The sequence below is a fragment of the Emydura macquarii genome, unplaced genomic scaffold (genome assembly GCF_026122565.2).
Source record: "Emydura macquarii macquarii isolate MOO-44397 ecotype Brisbane River unplaced genomic scaffold, CSIRO-AGI_Emac_v2 contig_295, whole genome shotgun sequence".
NCBI lineage: Eukaryota > Metazoa > Chordata > Testudines > Chelidae > Emydura > Emydura macquarii.
In genome coordinates this window covers 9,462,526-9,480,201 of record NW_027130432.1, presented here as the reverse complement: position 1 = coordinate 9,480,201, position 17,676 = coordinate 9,462,526, and the positions used below count along the sequence as shown (strand labels likewise).

Sequence of the window (17,676 nt, the reverse complement as noted above, 5' to 3'; positions counted from 1 at the left end):
TATCCTGGTTCATGGCTGTTGTCATTGCGTACATTTTTTTCCTTCTACTAACATGTGACCAGATTCATCTCTGTAACGAGGAACACAGTTTTAGCACTAAGATGCTTACTGCATTATCCTGCCATAGATATTGTTATTTACTACGTAACTTTTTATACTGGAAGATAAACAAAAATGTTTTTTAAAAGTGGGTAAGTTATCTTAAATTAAGCAGAGATGTAGCTGTCTTGACTGGCTTTCCCGGGGGGAAGAATTCTTTTAATAGTCACTTCAGAAAATCGTTCACTACTGAATACTGAAAACGTTTTCCGAAGTGTAGATCCTGATCCACCCAATACACGTCTTGTATACCTACTCCAGGATTCTAAGTGAACTCTGTGTCTTTGAAGGACATCTTCCAGGGATACATGTGTTTAAAACATTAATATTCTTCTGTCCTTTCACACCAATATGATACTGATCATTGATGACAATCTTTCCTCTTCCTGCCAGGCAACAAAACAGGTTTTCATTCCAGGCAACAGCCCATTTTAAGTAGAGTTTTATTTTTCTCCATTTTACTTCAAAATGACATCACTCCACAATTAAACTCTATGTGTTGAAACAAGTTCATGTACCTGAACATACTTACAAGGTAACATTAACAGCAGTTGTGTGATTACGTTTGTTCATGGTGGACCTTAACCAAAAAGCCATTGGACTCAATGCAAAGATTTTTGGACTTTTGATTAGGCCTTTACTTCGCAAATGCACCTGTAATAGCAAATTAGAGAAGTTGAGGGAAGAACATAGTAGCAGATGTGTGCAGGAATGCAATAGCAAGCAGATTTCTGCAGTGAGAGGAATTGAAGATCATAGTGCAGTCAGACGCAGGGACAAAAGATGATCACAGAATCAGCGCTCTGAATAGACTGGAGGGGAGAGGCTGCAGAGGAGGTTCCAATAACCGAGACAGGATGAGCAAGGCAGTACAGAGGAAAGATTTGACAGATTTCATTGAGGAAGTCACAAGACTTGCCAGAAACATGTATGAGTATGTGGGGGAAAATGGAGGAAGGGTAGTGAAAGAAGCTGAGTAAGGAGAGGGATGGATGGAAAAATTCCGTTTTAGACATGTGGAGTTTGAGGTGACATTGATATTGTAGCTTGGAAGCCTCAAAGGCAGGCAGAGATAAGAGACTGTACAGGAAGTGTGTGGTTGGTGGCAGGGATGAGGTTCAGATTACCACATATAGTTCAGGAATCCTCTATGGCCTTTGAGCCCTGAACTTCTGAACATTAATTCCGATTCATCTATGCAACATTTAATGAATTACTTTGAATTACTAGCTAACCTATCCAAACCTTGAAGTAGAGAATAAACAGCATAGCTAGATTTTCAATTTTACAGTATTGCAAGCAAAAGGAGTTATTTTGACAGTGGACCCTTTAAAGTGAACTTCAAAATAAAGTTGAATTAATCCCAGACATGTGCTGAATTATCCCACTAACCAGAATGAATATTTTACTGCAGAATTTAAAAAGACAAAAAGAAAATATTCTTGTTTTAATGCAAGACTTTGAAACACTCTACAAATAACATTTGTTTTGAATTTTTAATTAAGATATTTTAAAAAACAAACTGAGTTATTGCTGTGCTGAAAAACCCATCCCAGTCAGTGCGATCAACACAAATTTGAGATTAACAAAACTGACATTGTCACATTTTTAAAAATCAGTTGTTTTAAAAACCCAGATTATCTTTTTTGCACTCGCAAAATAACTGTGTGCACAATTTTGCACCTGCAATTACTCAATATTCTAGGGCAATCAGGTAAGTGCATAAATGACAAACAGTTGCTGCAGTTACTTTTGCTCATAAAATTACAGGTGCAAAAAATAAGGCTACTAAATTTCTAACAGAATACCAATAAGAACTAAAGTTCATCCAGGCTGTTACCACTTTGAAAGGCTTTGTCTTTTTGACTTACCAGTATGAATAGCTTTTTAAGTGAATATAAAATTGTTGTCATTACTACAGAAGAAAAGCCTTATGGGATTCTGAGGTATATGTTAAGCATTGTTTAATTGTCCTTTTATTGTGTATCATAAATGTTAGTGACGAGCTTTCATCAAAACCCTTCACCCACCACCCAATGAAACTGTCAACAAGGATTCTTTACAAATTCACCTGCTGGCTGCCACATAAAAGAGTAATCCTGGTTTCATTGGGATCTTGACTGCCCCCAAGCATTCCATGAATAAAATTATAGACACTCACCCCATAAACTTAAAAAAGTTTACAAAGTGAATGGGGTTCTTTCTAAAAGGTAATTCAATATTCATTTACATTACCAAACTCTTAATTATGCCTTCATAGGGGAATGAGTGGTTTACCTGATTACTCTATTAATTATAAAATTATCAAAATGGATTAGGGAGACGGGGAAAGTAAGGTCACTCCCAGTTTCTTTAGACTAAAGGGATTCATCAGTTGGTAATGGAAAATGAAAGTCTTTATTCTCTCTGCACTTAAAATGCTGGGAAAATATAGAAATATATGCATAAACACTACACACGCTTTTAGTGAGGAAGTCTTCTATACAGATGAAGCAAAATATGGATGAGTAAGTTACTGAAAATTATGCAGAACAGCTTCTCATAAATCAGCAGGGTTCTGATTCTCCTCTAACTTATGTTGGTTCTGCTCTGGTGTAACTCCATGGATTTAATGGAGTTATGCACACCAGGGTAATCATGCTTTCAGTTTACAATGAAGTCTTTCTCCATTTTATCTGCATCCACAATCTAGTCACCACTTTTCAGGCAGGTTTGCTCAGCTGGCCTGCACTTCGTGAATGTTTTTTTGGAAGGTGTATGGACTACAGCAGGTTTAAGCAGTTAACCGTTCTTTCCACAAAAAGCCCTGCCCTTTCCACTCAAAGTTGGCTTTCAGCAGAATCACATCAGTTATTAAGTTTGAAAGAGATACTAGCAGAACCAGCAGCATTTACTGATTTGTGGGATGATGCACTTGTTTCACAATCCAGACAGACAGCTTAGATTCCTAACAGTTAGTATAAAGTAAGTATGAAGTTACGTACATACGCATCCTACATACGTTCATCTGAGAAATAGTCTGAATGCACAGACTGCAGGGCAAATATATTTTTCAACAGAACAGCTAACAAGAATAATTGCTAACAACAGAAAGGGCAAGTTCTGCCCTCATTTACACCTTTGCAACCTCAGTGGTATTTGCATGGGGTGAACAGAGCAGAATTTTTCTATCTATTATATCAAGGCCTTTTCTTGCTCTTGCAGCATTCTCCACAGCCAGTTACACTTAGAAAAAAAATTCATTTAATTTGCAAAGTCATTTCTCAGACAGACAATTACTTGTGTTACTTCAAAGCATTTTCAAATAACTAAGAACAATTTGGTTAAGGCTTTACATGACTTTTCAAGTTTCAACTGACATGTATGGAACTCTTTAGTTCACAGCACTGGTATAAAAGACACTGCTTCTGAAGCAGTAATAAGCCTGCATTTATAAATCAGTTTGAAGAAATGTTTCTGAAGTATCATTAACAAAAATTGAAAAAATAAAAAAAAAAAAAAAAAAAAAAAAAAGGCTCCACACTTGCCCAGAGACTTCTAACATACATAGATGTGACAACAGGAGTAGTTACATTGTGAATTAGAGATCGTCTACATGCCACAGACATTCAAACATCTAACAAGGAGTCCTAATCAGAGCTAACCAGAGTACCTCTCATAAGCAACCGCTATCAAGTGATAAAGTGGTGGGAACCATGGGAGTTAACTTGTCATCAACTCAACTCTTTAAGAGGTTGAAAAAAAACAAAACCAACCCTCACAGAACTGAAACAAATATAAACATTCAGGAATATATATATATGAGTACTCAGACTATTCTCCTTGTTTAGTCATTCTATTAGCTGAGGTCACTATTTTTGGACACATGATTAGGCATGTTTTGGTTGAAAATATTATGAAGTTATTTTATATGTTATACATATTGGATAAACAAATTGGATGACTGATTTTTATTGCCATATACAAAGTGCTTCTCATCTCAAAATTATTTTAGTTATCAATATCCTTTAGAAAAAAAACATATGGAAAAAGTAAGACTCTCCCACCCTTTTTAATGGAAGATAAATCTATAGCAAAGAATGAAATGAGCTTTTTGCCATAGGTGCTTGTTAAGTGAAAATAAGTGGACTGCACCAACAACTAGTCAGAAGATGCTGATAGGTAAAAGCACTTGTATAGAAAGGAGGGGCTACTCTCTCTCCCTCTGCAGCTACCTTAAGTGAAGAAAATAAGGAAGAGAAATGGCTTTTGGATCACTGTTACCACTGACCGCTGGTATCTCACATAATAGTTTGTCACTAAAGAATTAATATCAACCTTTAAAGTTTATCCTTTTGGACAGCTCCAGTTCAATTTTTTCCATTTCGGTGAAGCACTAGTATAACCCCTACTCTTCAAAATTAAATAAAAAAGTATTCTTGCAATTAAAACAATTGATACCTGGACTGTTAGCCCCAAACATTTACCAACTGCAAATCAACCACCAGCAGAGTGATGCTTCTTTATGGAAGTGTTTTACACCTTGGGCTCAAGCAATACGGTGGAGCTCATCAATGTGAAAACTGTCTCTTATTGATCTTTGGTCTTGTTAAAATATTGTCATATGTCCCTTTTAGTGGCTTAAAGAAAAGGGCACCAGTAAATTAGACCTCAAATACAAGTTCTGTAAAAAACCTCAGACCTAAAGGAAATGTTAAGACTATTAAATGATACTGTTAGATTTTTAAAGCCAATCCATTGCAGAGTATGCAGTCCAAACAGCAAGCCATTGGGCTAATGCACAGTGACTTGAATATGCCTATCAATAAACAGAGACTAGCACACTTCACTTCTATAGCTAGACAAAGGTTAGGAAAATACAGAAGTTAAACCAGACAAAGGAAAATAGTGTAGGAAGCAAGACAGTTCAAAATTCTTGCAGTCTTAAAAAAAGTCTGAGGTGTCATTAGAAACATTGATAATTGTTAGGCAAAAAAAAATTTGACAGTGATCCTTTAGGTGCACAGATATATACTCTAATCAGATGCTCTAATCAGTCTGGATAAGGTGGAGCTGTAAAATTTTAACCAGATTTGAACTCTCCCATAGTATTGTGGCAAAGAAAAGAGGGTTATCATTCAGCCCATTACAGAGACAGAAGGCCCAATTCTTCTCTCACTTACACAGGTCAGAGTTGACAATAAACTCATTAAGATCAGAATTATACCAGTGAAAAAGAAGGATAAGGCCTGAATGCTAGTAGCAAAGTTTGGATCTGGAGCTCAACTTCCTCCAAAGTTTGGCAGCATTTGAACTCCATTTCTCTCTATTCCACATCCATCTGGTTTTGTTGCTGGTACTTGACATGCACAGCCAGCATGACAAAGCCAGTGAGGATGCAGGCGGAGCCAAAGACCAGGTAAGCAATGCCCAGAAAGGGGTTCTTGCCACCCATCCAGGAAACAGTGCTGAAGATGACCTTCTTGGTGCCCTGGAAGGAGAGAACAGGGTAGTTGTAGGTGACGTTGAGGATGTAGGAGCCTTGGGGCAGACCAGAGGAGAAGTTGTCCTGGCGCACGCGGCGGTAGAGCTTGCGGAAGGTGGGCAGGGCAGCAGTGCGCATCCACACAATGAAGTCCTCGTTGATGAAGCCTGTGTTGTTGAGGTTGCCAGCGTCCAGCAGGTAGGCGGCATGGGGCCAGTTGGGAGGCTTGACTGTGCCACTGAAGGTGGCATTCAGGCTGCCATTTATGAGCTCGGGGTTGCTGAACTTGATGTTGGAGTCGGTCCACCAGGAGATGCCTCTGTTGTCCAGGGGCACTGGGGAGATGGTGCCGTTGGCCAGGTGGTAGAGGGCGAAGGTGTCATTGAAGAGGCTGTTGGCGATGGCCCCGCAGGGGGCGATGGGCCTGCCCTGGCGGTCCGTGCGGAAGGGACTGCACTCCTGAGCTGGGTTGCTCAGCCCCCAGGCGTCCCCGCTGAGCTGCAGGTCGTCGCGGGAGACGCCGTAGCGCCGGTTGTTCTGGTAATAGTTGGAGAGCTCGTAGTAGAAGCACACGGGCCCCGGGAAGTGCTCGGGCAGCTCGAAGTGCAACGAGCAGGTGCAGCTCCCGGCCCCGGCCAGGCTGGCATTGGCGCAGCGGGAGCAGTTGTGGCCGCCGCCCGGCGCCCCGGTGTAGTCGAGCTCCCACTCGCGGATGGTGGCCGAGGAGAAGTACAGCCCCAGCCCCAGGGCCAAGCAGGCCAGGCCGACGCAGAAGAAGAGCGGCAGCGCGATGCCCGCCGACAGCAGCGGCTGCCAGGCCGGGAGGCGCTGCTGCGTGAAGGCCGTGTTGTCCGGCTTGTTCTGCGCGGCCGGCCCGGCGCTGGGCGAGGCGGCGGCCATGGTCCCCGTGCTCCAGTGAAGCGCAGCTCACCTGCGCCGCGGGCCTCCCTCCGCCCCGCCTCAGGTCGAGCCCGGGCCCGCCTGCAGCTGCGGCCAGGTGCGGGGCGGCGCCGCCCGCCGCAGTGCCGGGAGAAGCCCGCATTTGGCCCCGCCCGGGGAAGGGATCCACGCAGCCCGGCTCCCGGGCATCACCGTCCCAGCCGAGCAGGGCCCCACGCAGCCCTGGGGAGAGCCCCCGTTCCTGTCATGGCCTGCCCCTCACTGGACAGGGCCACATGCAACGCTGTGGAGACCCCTGTTCCCTGGCCCCGTACCACTCCACCCCCCTAGGGCCCCATAGAGCCCTAGGGAGAGCCTGGATCTCTGGCTTTGCCCCCCGGGCAGGGTGGCATACAACCTAGGGGAAAGTCCCATTCCCTGGCACCCACAAGGCAAGGCCCTATGCAGCCCTGGGGGGAAGCCTATGCCCTGGCACTGTTCCCCACCCCACCAGGCCCCATACAGTTCTGGGGAAGACCCAGCTCCCTAGCATTGCCCTCCCTCCCAAGTAGGGCCCTAAATATCCCTGGGGAGAGCCTGGCATCTGGCACCACCCACCCCACCATGGAGCAGTGTCCTGTACAGCCCAGCTCTTTGGCATCATTCCCTTGGGCAGGGTCCTATACAGATAAGCACAGCTCTCGAATAGCCCCCCTCACCCGACAGGGTCCCGGATAGTATAGAGTGTATAGGGGAGAACTCGTCTCTTCAGCAGCCGTCCCCAGAGCAGGGCCCATATAACCCAGGGGAGAGTCCAGCACTACCCCTGACCAGCCCAGCCAACCATTTGTACACACACGTGCAGTCCTGCAGTGTATATACACACATACAGAGATCTGCGGATACACACATTCATAGTGCAGCATCTACACATAGCTAGCAAAGCATCTAAAACACACACAGCATATATAAACAGCCTAATACAGAAGCTACACACATGCAACACAGCCTAGCACAATATACACACATGCATATATTATACACCCAGCATGGCATCTGGTCAGCTCAGCATAGTATCTATGCATACACACACACTGCTTATAACAAACTGACTATAAATAGGCGAGCCAAGAATCTACACACACACCAGCACAGCATGGTAGGACAGCCTGGCTCAGTATTTGCAAACATAGCACAGCCTGTTTCCTTAATATTTAAGTATTTCAAACACAAATATTGATTATCCAGGGCTGACTATGCAAGGCTCAAAAAACGTTGTTATTCAGGTTTAGGCACTACTCTCTGAGAACACACTGCTCATATTGCAAACAGTTAAGGGGAATTCCACAAACAGCTAAGTAAGGAAACCTGACAAACACAATTCCAGTATTTTAACACTTTAACAGCTAACGATGTCAAAGGCATTGTATGCTTTATGTTAATTACAAACATGCCTAATGTTTCTATCTAAAATTACCAAAATTCAATCAGGAATATATGAGGCATGTCTGACATTAGAAAAATGATACTGCTACTACTAGTTTCCAAATCTGGAAAAATAGCCCAATTTTTTACTAAGGGAGCTTTTGTTTCAGTGATGTTATTGTATACAAAATAAATGTTTCATTCTCTGTCTGCAATCATGGCTGTTCAGGGTGAAAAAAACATGTTTAATAGAAATACATTCCCACATAGCAGGATATTCACTTTTTCACAGCTAGGAATGTTTTTCCATGCTGAGGGGGAAAAGGTTTAAACAAATTAGATGTCAGCACTCCCAGCTTCATACAACTAACTTCTGGGACTCACCAGTTACAGTCAAACATTTTAATTACCATCAAATCAAAGGACAAGGTAACAAAGCATTTCCAACTTATAGTACAGTTGGAACCTTAACTATGTTCTATAAGGATGTAAAGCTTGGACAAATCCTTGCTAACACCTCATCATTAGTAGCTTGCCTAATGTCTTTTCAAGCATGTGGGTGCAGCTTAGAAGCACCAAATACTCTTAAGGACATATGTGCAAGTAATTCACATATCTGTTATCCACTGAAGGTGTGATCATGGCATCTGGTAGTTGTTTAGAGTGCATTGAATGGGTGGATGTAGCAGCTGGCAATATTCATGGTGCCTAAATGCAGCAGCTGGCAGTGTGACTTAATGTCTATTAGAAAGGTTAAGATGGTCACTGACATGCCCACTGGGGAAACTGATAGTTTGCTGCCCATGATAGTATGTCCAATGATAAAAGACTAAAATCTTGAATATAAGTAACACAATTAAAGTCGGATCTCTTTACCATTTTTTGAACTGGGTTGAGGACAACTAGATAGTTCCTGGATCCCATGACACAGATGTAATTGTTGTGTATACAAGAATTAGGTAGCTACGAAACTCCCGTTTGTGACCTTGCAATATGTTTACTGATGGGCTACCACGTACTGGCACATGTTCATTAAATAAAAGGTCTATGACTTTTTTTTTTTTTGCTGAAAGAGAGTACATAGGCAGTTTAGCTCCTGTTGCTGTTACATCTACACTTTCTCTTTCAAGCTATTACTACACTGCATTTGATTGTGACCCCAGCATTTGCAAAGGTGGGAACTCTAGTATAGACAGCTTTCTGAATCCAGCAGCCTTTTTCAGCACCCTGTCATTAATTCCAGAGAGCCATCTACATTAAGTCCCATCTACACCTGTGTTTTCAACACTGGGATTTTTTTTGTAAAAATTCCCTGCTGTAGACAAAGCTTCAGAGAAGCAACAAAACACACACACACCTGACATCCTCTCTGATTTACTTCTGACACAGTTCTTCCCATTTGCTCTCGTGGTCCCTTGCTCTGTGTTCTTTCTTCCGGTAATAAAAAAACCGTAGATCTTTTGCCAAGAAACACGCATTCAGCCATGACAGTGACTCTGTTACATTTCTGACATTAAGCTTACCCCTTTCAGAATAAAACCAAATTAGGGACGCTGATTGTCAAATAAAAAAAAACATTTAAAACATCTCCCAGACTACTTCACTGTAAAAGATTTCCAGCTACCGCAGTCACACACTCTGATCAATATATGATGCCAATTGCCCCCTCACGCACATTATGGGCCCTAAATGTACTAGTGAGTACTGGGTTCACATATCCTGGTGAGTGCTAGAAGCTGTTTCAGATGCGTTTTGCTGTATCAAAGGGCACCAAGTCACTTGTACGATTTCTAAAGATCTTTGTTCTTTTTTCCATAGTTTATCACCAAAATTTCTGCACAAAGGAGAAGTGGTGGGTATGTCTATGTGTGTGTCATTTCCAGGCATAGGTAAACCCCTGTGTTTTCCCATATTGATTAACCTTACAGTACAAAGAAGGTATTTAAAAGGACACACTACATAAAATAGCAGTTCTTGCTTTCCATTGTTACTTCCTCCTAACAAAATAGCAGGGCAAAGTTCAGATCCTGTGACTTCCTCTTTCTCCCATTCAAGTAGTTGTTCTTTTTAAAAGGAGAATTTGTGTATGTTTGAAAGGCATTATTATAAGAGCCCAGTTCAGTTCTGTAGTTAAAAGTCTGTCTGTGTTTTCGCTACTGATCTCTATGTTTAAGGAGCTATAACTGGGTGGTAAAAGTCAGTCTGGGATGAAAGCTAGACTACAAAGACTTAACCTGGAAAAACAATTGCAATATTTACTGTTTATAGGAGTGGTGTACAGTATTAAAAATACATAGTTTGGCTATTTTTGAATTACAGGATAGAACTCTCTTATAAATGTGTTGTGTTTTCAGCTAAAATCCATGAAATTTACTGCTCTGCAAAGAGCTACCATAAGGAATAAGAGAAGCAGTATGACTTAGTAGATAGAGGACTGAGATTCAGGACCTGGATTCTATTCCTGGCTTGCCACTGCCCTGTCGATAACTTGGGGCAAGTCACTTCTCCTCTAAGTGCTCAGTTTCCCCATTTGTAAAATGGGGATAAGCATACTCTCCTTTGTAAAGTCCTTTGAGTTCTACTGTTGAAAAGTGCTATATAAGTCATAGGTATTATTACCACTTACATCCCACTTACAGGTGGTATTGCCAACCCCAAACATTAAAAAATCAGGCCCCCAAACAATCCTGAGATTGGTTTAAAAATCATGAGATTGTAAAAAAAAAAAAAAAAAAGTACTTTTTAGGTACATTCTGGTATCTGAGCCTTTAAATATATGTTCATGCTTCACATTTGCAGGCTGTTCCCTGCAATCATGAGAGCTAGAAATTTACTTTTTTTTCCTCTAAATGAAAGCTGAGATTCTCATGAAATCTCCTGATTCCAGTACCTGTAGCTTTAAAAAACTCACCAAGTTTTGCATGACTCAAGATAAAGTTGCAATGCTGCATAACCCTTATGCTGCTCTCTCCACAAGGCTGAATTTCTTTTTAAGTAGAGCTTTGCCAAAATGAAAGGGGACTTGCCTGGGAAAAGATACTGCTGTCTTTGGGCCAATATTTTCTCACCTTACTCATACAAAATGCCTGTTAGCCACAATGAAAGTTTTGCAGGTGTGGAGTCTTGTTTGTGTCTCCTACAGAGGGCAGTTGCAACTGTGGATGGGAGAGGATACTGGAAAGCCAAGCTAGTAGCAAGCAGGAGCAGTAGGAAGACTGATAGAGCAAGGTGAATCGTCCTTCCTGTTTGTCCCATGTAATTGTATCTTTTCTGCAGAGCAGCAGAGGAAGTGATGATCTCCTTGGAATGCTGCATTTAACGCCTGTCTGTTAGGTACCAATTGCTAAATTCCCAGAGACTTAGTTCAACGAAACTTGATTCTAATGAAGTGTAAATTCATTATAAGCTGAGAGCAGCTTCAGTATAAGAGGAGTGCAAGTCCTTAAGTGCCACAGTATATTTCACTGGAGTTTCACTCCATTTTCATATCAGCAAATGCTCTACAAGTGGGTTCCACTTTACAAACATTTAAAAAAGGAAGCCAAAAGCAATTTGCTGTGTTCAGATGCCTTTTTGTGCACCTAAAGCTCAAACCCCACATACATTTCTGCCTCATTCTTAAAAAAAATTATAAAAGCAGGGATGGGGGCTTCAAGGCAGTGACGCAGCTACAGGTGGGCTATGGTCCACCCACTTTGAAAGCAGGCCCACCCAATCAGATTTTAATCAATTAATCCCATGTTTTTATCAGCCTCTGTTTCACTTGTGACACAAGGCTTATGCCCACCTGTGTCAACACAGGCCCTGCCAAAAAATAAATTCTGGCTATGCCTCTGCTTCAAGGTGCAGAAGAAATAAAAAATCCAGCAGGGCTTCCTGAGGAGGCATTTGATAGACAAAGTAACAGGAAAGGAGAGAAGAGAGAGAGACTGAGTGTGAAAGAAAATGAAAGAGAAGGTAAAGAGGCCTGGGATGGAGAATCAAAGAGACAAGGGCACTGGAGCGGAGGAGAAACAGAAGGCGAGGAAATGAGAGAGGGTGGTGGGAAAGGGAAAGAAACAATGAGGAAAAGAAGAGAAAGAAAGGAGAGGGTGAAAGTAGAAATACAAAACACAAATTATTAATTATTATTTATGTTACAGTAATGCCTATAGACCCCTGCCAAGATCAGGCCCCCTATGGGCTACGTGCTACACATACACATAGTGAGAAAGCTGTCCCAGAAGGCTTACAATTGGGAAATGAGGTCACAAAGAAGAGAAGTGACTTGCTCATGGTCACACAGCTGGTCAGAGGCAGAACTAGGAATAGAACCTGCTACGGTAGATTGGTTTAAATCACTAATTTTAATCATGATTTAAATCAGCAAGCAAGGAGCCTTGATTTAAATAATCAATTTTTATTTTGTTATGCATTTGTACTTTTCAGTTATTTTAATATTTTCAGTTAATACATGTTGATTTGCAACAAAATATAGCCTTTACACTAAATGTGTTGCTTCATTTTGCTAATCAAAAAGATACACTGTCTGTACACATTTATTTAAGCAAATATATAGCATATCTTACATTTACTCAGATTCTTACTTTTTACATTTTTATTGTATTAGAAAATGGTGAATGTTACATTTTTTATTTTCTAGATGATATTTTTTTACTTGTGATTTGTGTCAAGCATTACTTGGATGATTATTAAAATTCAATTCAAATGCACAAAACAGCATTTTAAAATTGTTTTTCTTTAGAGAAAACTGCCTTAAATGTTCTGGATACATAAGAAAAAAATTATCAAAACTTATTTTGCATTTAAAATCAACTGTTTTATTAAACAGAGGCAGTATTATCTGTAGTTAGTAAATTGAACTGATTGATTTTGGTCACCACATCCTTCAAGTTTTTAGAACTCGGAGTTCATCCTTTCACACCTAGTTTTTATTCATAGATTGGAAGAGTCTTTTCTGCTTTTTTCAACTCCCAATTGGTTTCTTAATAGAACTAATCGTTGGTTGGATAAAGCAGAGTTACTCTTCTCTCATCTTCTTCTCAAATTGGCCCCTTGAAGCTCAAGCACCATTTTTCCCTAGCTCCTACCACCAATCCCACTTCCTCTTACATCCCTGCTCACCAATGCAACTTAAATATTGGAGTCTCTACTGACATCTCCATACTGTATTAAATAAAAGCCTTTACAGAGGATTTTGGAGTTATTGTACATCTACTTGGAAATGGTATAATTTCCTATTTTCCAAGAATTTTTGTACCATGAATGTAGTAGACCAATACTGGTCATTCACTTCTTCTCTGATAGTGTTCAAGAGAAATTTCACTCTCTATCTCTGGAAGCCTTTTCAGCAGTGAGTGCAGAGAGTATTTTCTTCATTTCAGTGTATGCAAGTAGTTTAGTTCAATGACTAGTTCATTTTAAGTAATCTGTGCTTTGACATCCCACCCCTCTTCCCTGAGGGAGAAATAGTTTCCAAGTGATATAAGGCTAGTTTTAGGCACAGACCGTAGTGAAGGGCATTGCTGAACTGCAATACCCTAGGTGGTGAACATAGAGGCAGTGTCGCTGCTTGTACTACACATTTTTATAGGGTGCAGACTACTCCCTTCTGTCCTGGCCAGCCAGTTTTGCTGGGAGTGCAGTTATGGCCTGGCCTCCTCCCAACCCTTTTTGTGATGCCCTGCAATCCCAGATGACTGAAGAGGATGCAGCTGCTATGTTCTCTTGAACACATGGGCTGGAATTTTGCCTGGGGCTTACACAGGCCAGGCAAGGGTGGGAAGTCTTCCTGTAGCATCTCCCTCACACGCACACTGCACATTCACATAAGGGCCAGGCATAATCTAACTCACTGTGTCATTTTTGCCATTAATAAAAGTAAATTTTATTGGAAGCCATTTAGCTGTGCATATGCCATAGCTGTGTAACCTGGTGATTTTGTCCTTCCTCACTCTCTGCCACTGTTTGTTACTTTTCTCGCACCTAAAACTACATAGCAAGCTCTTGGGAGCAGGGACTGTGGGAGAGGGGTTATTTGTTCTTTAAAGCATCTTTCATGGTGTTGTATGCTGTAGAAATTGTAATGAGACCACCTTCAGCCTCCAGTTGTCTAGGAGGAGTTCACTGTATTTATTCAGGGTTATTCAAATTATGTGTTGGGTGCTGTGTATGAAGAAGATTCATAGTTTTAAAAAGCTAGGTGAAGCATCTAATAAATAATTTATGATGTTATTAATTATTAGAGTTGTTCAGCACTGTCATTTCCAGAAACTGCCTAAAGGCCAGGAGCCAGGAGGCTTTTGTTTAGTCATTCAATTAGTGATAGGATGACAAGCCAAGTCTATTTTCTAACACCACAGTGTGTGGGTATTTGTTGGGAATGAGGAAATGCTTTCCTTGAAAAATAAATGGGAAGCCTTAGTTCAAATGTGGATGACCTAAATGGACATCAGAATTCTGCATTAGACATTTAAAACAACACTTCATGTGTATTTTTGTGCCCAGCTCGTATCCAGTCATTTAAATTAATATGGTCATGTGGATATAACTGAGGACAGAAATTTATACATCTGAATTACAATACCTGTTAAATATATAAATATACAATGCCTATTAAATTCCCATACAGTAATCTCCACTGCCTGGCATCAAATGAGAATAATAGCATTTTACACCTATTTTACACAGGTACAAGTTACTCCACAATGGGCAAGACAACAGCAAATGAGGCCCTAACTCTTCATCAAAGCCAGTCAAGTTCAAATACTCAACTGGAATAACCAGATTGACACTTGAAAGAAGACCTCATGTGATCACTGCTGCACTTCTCACAGGTGCTTACTGAACATCAATACATCAAAGGCTGTGGTATTTGGGTCACTTGCATGTCTCTGCACATAAAGCCTTGCCATCCGATACTCTGCGTCACTTTTTCTTATTATTCATGTTATTGCTCACATGCTCTCTCTGTTACTTTTTGGTCCTCCTTGAATACTGCTCCTATCGAGACACATCAGAACATAAGGATGATTTAAGACCAGCTAGCTATGTATTTGGATTATTTTCTTCTTAATGTGTTTTGTACACACAACCCAGCTAAGATGATTTCTAGACAGTGAATGGGGCAGATAAGTAAATTGGCACTGAAAAAGCAAATTTTTGTTTCTTTATGGTCCTTTATTTGATGGGACTAGGACAAATCATTTTTCAAAATTTAAATATTTTCCTTTTTTCCTGTTGTTTTTATCTCTTGGAAACGTAGTGGCATTACGGGTTGTTGAGTTTCTGTCTTTTGCATGAAATGTAATGTCTGATCACTGTGGTCTTTAAAGATCCTCTGGCATCTCATGTAAGAATTGGGGTATTAGCTCTAGTATTCTGGATAAATCTCAATATGAGTAATTATACATGCTGCCTATTTAGATTTGTCCCTGCAACTACAGTCAGACACACATGGCCAATTCCATCCCCAACTCTATCCATGATGTGATGTATTTATTTGTTTATTAAAAAACGAGTTCCATCAGTATTTATGTAATGGCCTTCCCTCTTCTTCTCCTCACCAAAATTAACTCTCTGTTTACTATCTGAAGTCTCTGAAGAATTTCTCCTTGCATGTAGCCTAAATTAGTTAATGGATTTCCATTAGGGATTCATTTGGCCCTGTAGTCTTCGTTTCCTGTCCTTGACCATAGTGCAGTGTTGCTATGCTCTGATAAATAGCCAGTGTTTCACCCTGAGTTAATTGCACTTCACTGTTATTTATGTATCTAGGTATTTATATGACCCCAAAACCATTGCAAAAGAGCAATAAAGAGGCGAAGTGAAGTCTGTGCATAGACACTGAAAAGACACTGAATTAAACACTGAAAATATTTAATTGCCCTTTCTTGTCCATTATATTATGAATTCCTAGAGAGATCTTACTATCAGAAAGTTTTTCCTGGTATCCAGGCTAAATTTTACTTTTCTTAATTTTCTCCCATTACTACTGACATTCCTTTGGGTAACCCTAAATAATTCTTCTCTTTCTTTATTCAATATATAGAGTCTAATATTTTGTGTGAGAGATTGTAAAGCATTTTAGAATCCTTCAGGATGAATGGCACTATATAAATGTAAGATATTAATAATTATTTTCATGAATCAGAATTTACAACAGTAGTGACAAACTAGCCTTGGAGGGGTTAAGTCTGACCTAAGCTTGGTTCTAGGAACTGGCCAGTAGGACTATGATTTAGTCATACCAAACACAGGACAAAAATTAAGTTTTAATAGTTTGGCTGGTACTGCATCACGTAAGCTGAAAACTATAAGCACGATAGTATCAACAAAGGACATTTTGAATATTTTGCTATTCTCTGTATATAGCACATGGAATCCTAGAAATGTAGGACTGGCAGGGACCTCAATAGATCATCTAGTCCAGTCTCCAATTGAAGCGGGACAAAGTATTATTTAGACCATCCCTGAGAGGTGTTTGTCTAACCAGTTTGTAAAAATCTCCAATCATGGAGATTCCACAACCTCCCTATGTAATTTGTTCCAGTGTTTAACTATCCTTACAGTTAGCAGGTTTTTTCTAGTGTCTAACCTAAATCTCCTCTGCTGCCATTTAAGCACATTACTTCTTGTTCTGTTCTCAGTGGATAAGAACAATTTATCACTCTCCTCTTTATAACAACCTTTTATGTACTGAAGACAGTTATCATGTCTCCCCCCAGTCTTCTCTTCTCCACACTAAACATATCCAGTTTTTTCAATCTTTCCTCATAGGTCATGTTTTCTAGACTTTTAATAATTTTTTGTTGCTCTTCACTGGATTTTCTCCAATTTGTCCACATCTTTCCAAAGTGTGATGCCCAGAACTGGACACAGTACTCCAGCTGAGGTCTTATCAGTGCTGAGTAGACTGGAAAAATTACTTCTTGTGTCTTGCTTACAACACTGTTATTAATACATCCCATAATGATGTTAGCTTTTTTTGCCACAGTATTATGTTGTTGACTCACATTTAGTTTGTGATCCATTATATCCCCCAGATCCTTTTCTGCAGTACTCCTTCCTAGGGATTAATTTCCCATTTTGTATTTGTGTAATTGATTATTCCTTCCTAAGTGTAGTACCTTGCATTTGTCCTTATTGATTTTCATCCTATTTATTTCAGACTATTTCTCCATGGAAAACTGAGTAGGTACATCAGAATACACCATGTGTGAGTGTCAAGGAGTCATATGCTTTTCACTATTTCTGTGAAAGTGAGCACTTTAAAAAAAATCCCCAAAAGCATTTTTAAGGGCACCTTTTTTAATTATAAAGTGTTTCTTTTTTCACCTGTGATTACAAATGTAACACTGAGTCTAAAATATGACAATGACTAATGGCCTATAAATACCTAAGACATACTGTTGATGTCATGCTTACAGAAATGTAGGCTGTGGACAGGTAGTGAAGATACTGTTAAACAGAGATCAACTGGGGAAGAGATACTCATAACAACTTGATCTATTCAGTCTCCTCTCTGCCTGTTGGTTGTTGCCCACACCCTTGCTGCCAGTGCCACTGTCTCCTCTCCAGGCTCCTGTGTCATTTTGCACTCTCTGAGAGGCATGGAGGCACAGACTGGATACTAATGCTGCTTCTAGTGACACTCATTTCTGTTCAGATAGCCAGGCAGCTTTGAGGAAAGCATGTGATGGGCTGCTCCCTGCCTCCTATTCTTGGCATGCTTCCTCTGAAACCACAGAGCTCCAGCCACATGATGCTGGTGAAAAGGGGCTTCCCAAGCTCACAGGAAGGAGGAGGGG

The 17,676-nt window shown here is 40.5% G+C and overlaps 1 protein-coding gene across 1 annotated transcript; it reads right to left on the bottom strand.

Moving 5' to 3' along the window:
• Positions 1-1,532: 1,532 nt before the first annotated feature.
• On the bottom strand, positions 1,533-6,512 carry TMEM30B (transmembrane protein 30B). The gene has a single exon (XM_067551758.1). The coding sequence runs from the start codon at positions 6,461-6,463 to the stop codon at positions 5,405-5,407; it is 1,059 nt and encodes a 352-aa protein (XP_067407859.1). The 5' UTR covers positions 6,464-6,512; the 3' UTR covers positions 1,533-5,404.
• Between the last annotated feature and the right edge of the window lie 11,164 nt (positions 6,513-17,676).